The sequence below is a fragment of the Tupaia chinensis genome, unplaced genomic scaffold (genome assembly GCF_000334495.1).
Source record: "Tupaia chinensis unplaced genomic scaffold, TupChi_1.0 Scaffold000415_1, whole genome shotgun sequence".
Lineage (NCBI taxonomy): Eukaryota > Metazoa > Chordata > Mammalia > Scandentia > Tupaiidae > Tupaia > Tupaia belangeri.
In genome coordinates, this window is record NW_006159920.1 from 1,100,438 (window position 1) to 1,110,296 (window position 9,859).

Here is a 9,859-nt window from a genome sequence, read left to right on the forward strand (position 1 = left end):
AAGAGTGAGGGAGAGTGACAGAGAGAAAGAGAAAGGGAGAAAATAACCAGGTCCAGACTCGAACTGTCGTCGGCCATGTGGGAGTCCAGCATCCTTAATTGCCACGCCACCCGCCAACCCCTCAATTTCTTTTCATAAAAAAATTAGCTGAGGTGTTATACCAATGTGCGTAAAGTTTATTTCATCAAGAGAACTAGAAACATGTCCTAGTAAACTGCCTGGCAAAGACCTGGTATATTTCTCCCTGGGAGATGAATCTTCCAAGCCATGTGATAGAGATGGAGGGAAGGTCGCTCAGTGGCACGCTTTTGCTTTGCTCTCTCAATTCTGTAGACAGACAGAGAGACTCTCAAAGACAGGCTTACGGGACAATGAGGAATTCTGAGAAAAAGAGAGCACTCATTGGCATGGAGGTTAAGGTGCTGGATCACACATGGCTGTCTACACAGTTTGAGTCCTGGACCCAGCAGCTTGAAAATCTCACCAGGTGTGTGTGCATGTGTGCCCAAAATTCTGAGAGGAGACTGGAGGAGGGGCTCTGCCCCCTGGAGGATGATTCTCTCTCTCTCTCTCTCTCTGCCTCTCTCTGGTGAGCTCACACTCCTTACAGCAAAAACTAAAAGAAAAAAAGAGCACTCATAATTTCGAGGATCTATTGTATTTTAGGTGCTTTATGTCTATTACTTCATGTAGTGTAATAGATATTAGCTTTTCATTTTCCAAGTGAAGACCTCATTCAAGGCCCAGTGAGGTTGCAGAGATGTCTCAGAGCTGACTTCCTTGCACAGAGAGACTTTGCTGTATTCAAAGCTCGTGTTCTTTCCTCGGGACCAGCAGTTGGTGTAATGGCTGTGTCACTGGACTCCCATGTAGTTGACTGCGGTTTGAGTCCCAGGTCTGGTGGCTTAAACTCACGCTAGGCGTGTGTGCGTGCATGCCCAAGATCCCGAGAGGAGAATGGAGGAGAAGGGATTGTGGCGTAGCCATCCCCTCTGGGGGGTGATTTCTCGCTTTATGTCTCTCTGTCTTTCTGGCAAGTGCACGTGCCCTATAGCAAACACTTTTAAAAAAAAAAAAAAAAAGCCCATGTTCCTTCCTAACACTCCGCTGCCTTTTGGGGTTTGTGCAGACAGGTATGGCAGAGGAGGAGACAAAGGAATTCAAGGGTAGGAGTGTTGAAAACAAGTGCCTTATGTTTTCCCATAAACCTGGTAGGAGCATTATTAAAATTTTAAAATTTATTTTATTTTTTTTATCAAAGTAATGGTTATAATTCAATGAGCCAAATGGTATTAAAAGTCGCACAATCTCAGGGCCAGCAGGTGGCATGGAGGTTAAAGCGGCTGAATCCCACACGACCAACTATGTGGTTCAAGTCCCAGACTTGGTGGCTTGAAAAACACACTGGGTCTATTGTTGAGTGAAGTAAGCCAGGCTATGAAAGAAAGATATTGTATGTATCCACTCAATATATACCGACTATCCGCACTCTATGGTAGAGAGCAAAAAATTGGAGGACATAAAAGCAGTGGAGGTACTTAATGAGAATAGGACAGTGTGAAATGGAGGGATGAAGAGAAGAGGATAGAGAAAGATAGCAAGAGAACAATAGAGAGGCAGGACGTTAGTGAGAAACAGATAGGGCTTATTACCTGTTGATGATGACATGTATAGTATTCTCTACTGGATTGGTCTGAGAAGTATTTCATGATGGGCAAAGTCTTTTTACAAGCAAAATGAGAAATAGCGATTGACTGTTTTAGAAAAATAATTAGAATAATAATAATAACTATTGGGGAAAACATAGAAAAGATATTGAATGTTGAAGCGGGGGGATTAATGTCTCTGTATTGACTGACATGCATGGCATTCCCTTTTGAGAAAGCAATGTAATACACTGTAAAGTTATATCTAATCCAATGTAATATGAAGAAGATTATGATGATAATAAAAAATAAAAAAAAAAGAAAAACACACTGGGTGCATGTGCGTGCATGCCGAAAATCTCAAGGAGATTGGAGGAGAAGGGATTGAGGCATGGCCATCCCCACTGTGGGGGTGATTTCTCTCTCTCTCTCTTCAGGGAGTGCATATGCCCTATAGCAAAAATAAATAAATAAATAAGCTAAAAGCAAAACAAAAATAAGAAACTAACCTAAAGATAAAAAGGTCACATAATCAGAAACAGTGGTTTCCACTCTTCCATACCACCCCCTTTAACTTTCTCTACCTCAGCCTCATGCCTAGATAATCCCACTTTTAAACAAAAAATGGCTTCTTCTGTTAACCTTTCTGTTACTAAATAATATATTTGCATTGCTATTTGCTATATGTGTGTGTGTGTGTGTATATATATATATATATTCTTTTCCTGTGTATTGCCAGAAAGAGTATGCATTCACCAGAGGGGAGAGTGAGACGGAAACAGAGACACAGCATCTCCAGAAGGGTTCTCACATACAGTTACAGTCCACCCCCAATCTCAGCCAGCCCAGATCACAGACGTGTGCACACTGGCCTGCCCAGTGAGGCCCTGGGATGTGAACCCAGGACCTTTCCCATACGGATCCAGTTGTGTCACCCCTGCACCACCACCCGGCCCAAGAATCTGAGTGTTGATAAACCAGATGCCATAAAATAAGAAGAATCAAATCAGAACTGAAGATATATTCCTTTTTTTTTTCTTGGAGAGGTTTTTGCTGTAGGGCCCGTGCACTCACCAGAAAGACAGAGAGAGACAGAGAGACAGAGAAACAGAAAGTGAGAAATCACCCATCAAGGGGAGATGGCCACGCCACAATCCCTTCTCCTCCATTCTCCTCTTGGGATCTTGGGCACGCACGCACACGCGCCCGGCGTGAGTTTAAGCCACTAGGTCCGGGACTCGAACCATGGTCGACTAAATGGGAGTCCAGCGACATAGCCATTACGCTAACTGCTGGTCCCAAGATATGTTCTTGAGAGCAAATATATTTTAAAAAATTGATGTGGGACTGTATATTTTACCGTATATTCACACAAATCCCTTACTTTGCAAGAGCGATATTTCTATTTTAGATGGCATCAAAGACAAAAAGAGTCTGATTAAATAGAAAAAAAACACATCTGCATAACACAGTGTCACAGAGGAAACAATTATTCTGACAAACCTAACTGATAAGAGTATACCTTCCAAAGCAAATGATTATTTTAAATCAGGAAGGTCAAAATCCAGATGCTACTAAGAGGCCAGGAGAGACAAATATACAGTTTACACTTGAAGAAAATCAATGCCCAGACTCATTTGTGTCCACTTAGCAAACTATTATTGTTAAGTGTTAAAGAACGTTAGTCGCTAAGAACTGCCAGCACTTACTGAGTATGTGCTGTGTCTCTGGCACTGAAATAAGTGTCTTTTATGGATTACAGGTTGAGTGTCCCTTATCTGAAATGCTTGGGACCAGAAGCATTTTGGATTTTGAAGTTTTTCAGATTTTGGAATATTTTCACATGTATTGTGAAGTATTTTGAGGATGAGACCCAAGTCTAACATGAAATTTGTTTAGGTTTACATACACCTTCTACACATAGCTTGAAGGCAGTTTTATACATTATCTTTGTATGATAGTTTTTTTTTGTTTGTTTTTGTGTTTTTTTTGAGAGATTTTCACTGTAGGGCGCGTGCGCTCACCAGACAGACAGAGACATAGAGACAGAAAGCGAGAAATCACCCCCCAGGGGGGATGGTCATGCTACAATCCCTTCTCCTCCATTCTCCTCTCGGGATCTTGGGCACGCACGCACACGCGCCCGGCATGAGTTTTAAGCCACCAGGTCCGGGACGTGAACTGCGGTCGACTCCGTGGGAGTCCAGCGACATAGCCATTACGCTAACTGCTGGTTCCCTGTATGATAGTGTTTTGACTCTGATCCATCCTGTGAGGTCAGTTGTACATTTTTCTACTGTGGAATCATGTCAGTACTCAAAACGTTTTGGATTTTGGAGCATTTCGGATTTTGGATTTGGGTATTACAGACACTCATTGAAGCCTAAAGTTAGGCAATGTTAAATTTTTTTTTTTTTTACTAATGATAAAACTGAGGCATAAAGAAGTTAAATAATTGCTCAGGATACAAGACAGTCAGTATTTAAGCCTAAGTCTCTCTGGCTTTAGAACCTGTACTCTTAACCATTATACAAAGTGTATGCTACTTACTTTGAGTATATATTATGCACTATGACGTAGTATTGATTACAAAAATTTTAAATAAAAAATAATAGGTCTGTGGTAACCATGAACACATTGTTGGAAGCAACATCAATTGATTTATTCCTCTGGAACTGTTGATTAGTTTATTGTCAAATTTGGGGAGGTTTTGGTTTGTTTGTTCGTTTTTTTTGGGGGGGGAGGGTTTGCTATAGGGTGTGTGCTCTCACCAGAAAGACAGAGACAGAGACAGAAAGCGAGAAATCACCCTCCAGGGGGGATGGCCACGCTGCAATCCCTTCTCCTCCATTCTCCTCTCAGGATCTTGGGCATGCACGCACACGCGCCTGGTGTGATTTTAAGCCACCGGGTCCGGGACGCGAACCGTGGTTGACTGCATGGGAGTCCAGGCACATAGCCATTATGCCATCTGCTGGTCCCTGGGGAGTTTTTTTTTATTATTGCTCCCTCAAATTTTTCTTTTCTGGCTCTTTCTTTCCCTTCTGCCCTTTCAGGAGTCTCATTATATGTTTGTTGGTATGCTTGACATTATCCCATAGATCTCTGAAGCTGTTTCTTTTTCTTCCATCTTCCCCCTCTGTTCTTCATTTTGTATAAACTCTATTCATCTATCTTCAAGTTCTCTGATTCTCTCTTCTGCCATCTCCAGTCTACAGTTGAGCTCATCTGGTAAATTTGTCATCTCTGTTATTGTGATTTTTAACTGTAGAACTTTTCATTTGGTGTTTTCTCATAGTTTATATACTGATAGTCTCTAGTTTTAAAGTCACTGTCATCAGATTTTCTTTTCTTTTTGGAGATTTTTTTTTGCTATAGGGCATGTGCGCTCGCCAGAGAGACAGAGAGATAGAAAACGAGAAATCACTCCCCAGAGGGGATGGCCATGCCACAATCCCTTCTCCTCCATTCTGCTCTCAGGATATTGGACACACATGTGCATGTACCCAGTGTAATTTCCAAGCCTCCAGGCCTCAAACCATGGGGTCGATTGTGGGATCCAGTGACTTAACCTCCACCTGCTGGCCCTATTCCTGAGTTTTTATTTGTTTTAGTAAGTTGTCAGGGTTTGAACTATAGAATCTGTCTCCCCTGTGGTGCCATTAGTCAGTTTTTAGTTCTTTCTTCTGTTTTTTAGCCTTGCTTCCTAAGAGGTTGCTTCCGTTTCTGTGTCATCCATAAGGTTTCTGCTCTCTGTGTGTAGGTTAGGGAACACAGCCAAAATTGCAGCCAGTTTTCTAGTCTCTCAGATCTGGCTTTTTTCCTTTTTGCCAGGCTCTTTCAGACCTTCCCAGGCACGGGCATAGCTTTCCTGTCATCCAGGGTTATGTGGAAGGTTATCTAGTCCTTCTATGGCTCTCTCATTTCCAGGATGTCTCCATTAAACATCTGACTGCTCTGCTGCTCACCCTAGCTGGGTCCACACCCGCAGGCTAGCAAAGCTGAGGATTTATCCCATTCATTTTTCATTTTTCTTACCATGTTTAGCTTATAAAGCTCAAAGGTTTATAAGCTCCAAGAAGAAACAGGGTAGTAACTAGAAGATGACCTAGAGATATTTGATTAGGTGGGAGAAATTATAGCATATTTGTATTTGATGGGAATGAGTCAGTAGGGTAAGGAATATTGATGATGCAAGAGCAAAGTCCTTGCACAGTCCAAAAGGGAAGGAATCCAGGGCACAAGCGGAGGGCAGGTCCTTAGGTCCATAGGGATCGTAAAGGTGGCAGGGCAGAAGAGAGGATACAGATGCAAGTGGTCTGGCGGATGGTGATGAGAGGATACGAGAGGAGAGGTCATACATTTATTTCATCAGAAAGTGGAGGAATGAGTTAACTAGGTTTAAGACTTCTGAGGAATCCTGAAATGTAGAAGCAGAAGTATGTGCAAGAGAACACTTATAGTCTTGGGCCATGGAACCTAAGCTTGGTAGTGGGTGTAGGAGGTAGAAGACGGAAAGCAAAACAGACTAGGGCAAAGCAACTAGAGGTCCCTCTGCAGACCAGGAATAGTTGGAGTGAGGGACAATAGAGTAAGGAAGTGATAGGCTGAGAGTAGCTTGCTTAAAGTCATGATTAAGGGATTAGGTTACTGGTAATGACAAGCCTCAGGTGTGGCTAAGGGATTTGATGGTTGAGGTGAGTGAAAGAAAAGACTGTTGGAGTGAACATTTCAAAAAACGAAGAGAGCAGGGCATTGAGTGGGTTGTTGATGTAGAAGTCACCAAGAATGATGGTGGATGGTGACAAACAGGAAGATGGTAAATTGGGAGCTGACGTCTTCAACAAGAGAGGAGCAAGTGACTGGGATGCTGGTAAAGGACTACCAAGGGTTAGGTATGAACTAGTCTGATGGCACAGGCGGCAGAGGGGCTAGGTCCAAGCAGTGGTCACACTCAGGAGCCAAGAACACCAGATGTTCCATTGCCCTGCTCTCCTTTCTTGCCTCTCTGAAAAGGAGGGCAGATCTGAACTTCCAGTGACCTCCCCGCCTCCAGACGAGAGAATCTAGACAGACATGCTGTGGACTGAAGGAGAGCTTCATCTTCACACTGCCCCTTAGGGGCAGATCCTTGGATGGTGGGAGTCCATAACTGTTTTCCCTTCCTTCTCGAAGAGCAAGTCCTCAGAACTGTCTTTTAGGCTGAATTACAGAATTGGGAAGGAGGAGCGCATAGGTGTTTGTGCATCAAAATAGGTGAAGTTTGATAACAAATTAGTAACAAAAGGATTTGGCTAATTTATTTTTTAGATTTTTTCCTGAAGTCTAGACTTCAGGAACAAGATGTCCAGAGGATACCGACTTCTTTCTACACCCACCTATGCAACCCCTGGGTCTCTCTATTGGGGGTGAGTAACTTTATCTTGATCCTAATTGTCCTTAAGACAGTTCTGATGGAGACGTGTGTGATCTCAAGGGCAAGAGGAGGAGAGAGAGAGAGGGCTTAATTGAAAGTAAAGTGATTAAATAGCCTGTTAGATGAGACTACATATAGCAAGATTTCACTTGATGCAACACTTATTTTAATCAATAATTTGCTTTTTAAATAATTATCTCTGCTCAACTCTGGGATACTACATTTAAAGACACACAAAATTAGTATAATTCCTTCCTAGGGAAGAATATCTTTTTACTGATAATTTTGATTAAAGGGTTACTTTAGGAGGGTCTCTCGCCAAATATCTGCTCAAGTGAGAGGTTTTTTTTTTTTTAAATTATTGTAATAATCAGAAGTTAATGAAAGGGACTGTGATTCTTAAGGCTGTAGCCTTGTGTCTTGCTTACCATGTTGAAAACCATGAGATGATTTGACCACCCTACACTGTGTCCACAGGCTGTTGGGTCCTTTCTCATCATATTTGTGATCCAGTGGGTCTACACCCTGGTTAACTTGGGTGTGGCTGCCATCGTGTATTTCTACATTGGTCAGGCCAGTCCAGGGCTTCACCTTGGTAAGTGCCAGAACCATTTTACCACTATTTCCCTTATTTTCTTTAGCATTCACAGGGGAAAAAATGTTTTGAAGACCTAGTAAATGTCAATGCTAGCTCAGACGCGAATCACATTTTCAAGTAACTTATAGTCTAGGTATAGAACTGTGGCATGTACATACATGATAACAAATGAAAAATAACCACCAATTATCATGAGATTTATAAAATATGTAGAAGTAAAATGGATAAGGACAACAGTACAGGGGCTGGGAGGAATGAAATGGAAATATACTGGATACATTTTTTTTTTTTTTGAGATTTTCACTGTAGGGCGCGTGCGCTCGCCAGACAGACAGAGAGAGACATAGAGACAGAAAGAGAGAAATCACCCCCCAGGGGGGATGGTCACGCCGCAATCCCTTCTCCTCCATTCTCCTCTCGGGATCTTGGGCACGCACGCACACGCGCCCGGCGTGAGTTTTAAGCCACCGGGTCCGGGACACGAACCGCGGTCGACTACGTGGGAGTCCAGCGACATAGCCATTACACTAACTGCTGGTTCCCTGGATACATTTTTTATACTCTATGTGAAATACTGTTAGATTAGTTGAAGGTAGATTATTGTAATTTAGTGGTTCCTTTAGGGTTTAAGATACACATTTTAAACCCAAAAGGAACAACTAAGATAACACAACAAAGAATTATAATATGCCAATGAAATAGAGAGAATTGAACGAAAAAGTACTCAAATCAAAACAAGGCAGAGAAAGATAATAAAAAACATATGAGACAGGACCAACAGTTAGCTTAAAGGCTATGTCGCTCAACAACCATGTAGTTGACCACAGTTCGAGTCCCGGACCCGGTGGCTTAAACTCATGCTGTGTGTGTGTGTGTGTGTGTGTTCAAGATCCCGAGAGGAGAATGGAGGAGAAGGGATTGTGGTGTGGCCATCCCCCCTGGGGGGTGATTTCTCGCTGTCTCTCTATCTCTCTCTTTCTGGCAAGCGCACATGCCCTGTAGCAAAAACCTCTCCAAAAACAAACAAACAAACAAACAAAACATATGAGACAAACCAAAGACAAATAGCAAGATGGTTTATACAAACCTAGCCATATCAATAATAATTCTAAGTGTCGATGGTCTAAACATTCCCAATGAAATGGCAGAAACTGTCAGAGTGGATAAAAAAGCATGATTCAAGTATCTGCTGACTACAAGATCCTCTTTCAAATATGGAGATACAAAAAGGTATAATTTAAAAAGGCAGAAAAAGATACACTCGGCAAAAACTTAAAAAAAAAAATCTGGAGTGGCTATGTTAACGCCAGACAAAGTCGATGTCAAAGAAAAGCATTTATCTAGAGTTGAGGAGGGTCATTTCTTAAAGTTAAAGGAAAAATTTATTAAGATAACATAGTAAGTCTTAACATTTATGTACTTAGGAACAGAGCTTTGAAGTACATGAAGCAAAACATTATAGAACTGAGAAAAGAAATAGAATAGTTCACAATCATATTCAGCGATTTCAATACCTTTCTCCCAACAACAATAAAGCAAGTAGACATAAATCAGCCGTGGGAGACCTGAATATCACTTTCGACAACCTGGCCTCACTGATATTTAGAGTACTCCACCCCAAACAGTAGAACATGTGTTCTTTTCAACTATACATAAAACATTTGCCGGGATAGTCTATATTCTTGGACATAAAAGAGATTTCAATAAATTTTAAAGAACTCAAGTCAATTCAAGAACAAACTATGTTCTTGGGGCCAGCAGTTAGCATAATGGCTATGTCGCTGGACTCCCATGTAGTCAACCGCGGTTCGAGTCCTGGACCCGGTGGCTTAAACTCACGCCGGGCGCGTGTACATGCGTGCCCAAGATCCCGAGAGGAGAATGGAGGAGAAGGGATTGCAGCGTGACCATCCCCCTGGGGGGTGATTTCTCGCTTTCTGTCTCTCTGTCTCTGTCTGTCTGTCTAGTGAGCGCACACGCCCTATAGCAAAAACCTCTCCCCCCCAAAAAAAGAATAAACTGTGTTCTCTAACCGAAAAGAGGAGGACTAAGAAATAAAGAACACAAAGATAATGAAAAAATCTCCAAATATTTAGAAATTTAAAAACACTAAAAAAAAATACAATAAAACGCTGAACAAACTTAGAAACTATATATTATTGGGGTGTGTATATATATATATATATATATATATATATA

General features: G+C 41.8%; 1 protein-coding gene across 1 annotated transcript in view; it reads left to right on the top strand.

The window, feature by feature from the left end:
* SLC12A8 (solute carrier family 12 member 8) overlaps positions 1 to 9,859 on the top strand; it is a 158,019-nt gene that overhangs the window by 133,398 nt on the left and 14,762 nt on the right. The window contains exons 11-12 of the mRNA XM_006154559.3: positions 6,957 to 7,054; positions 7,540 to 7,657. Of these exons, the coding sequence (XP_006154621.1) occupies positions 6,957 to 7,054; positions 7,540 to 7,657 (216 nt within the window). The remainder of the gene's footprint in view (positions 1 to 6,956; positions 7,055 to 7,539; positions 7,658 to 9,859) is intronic.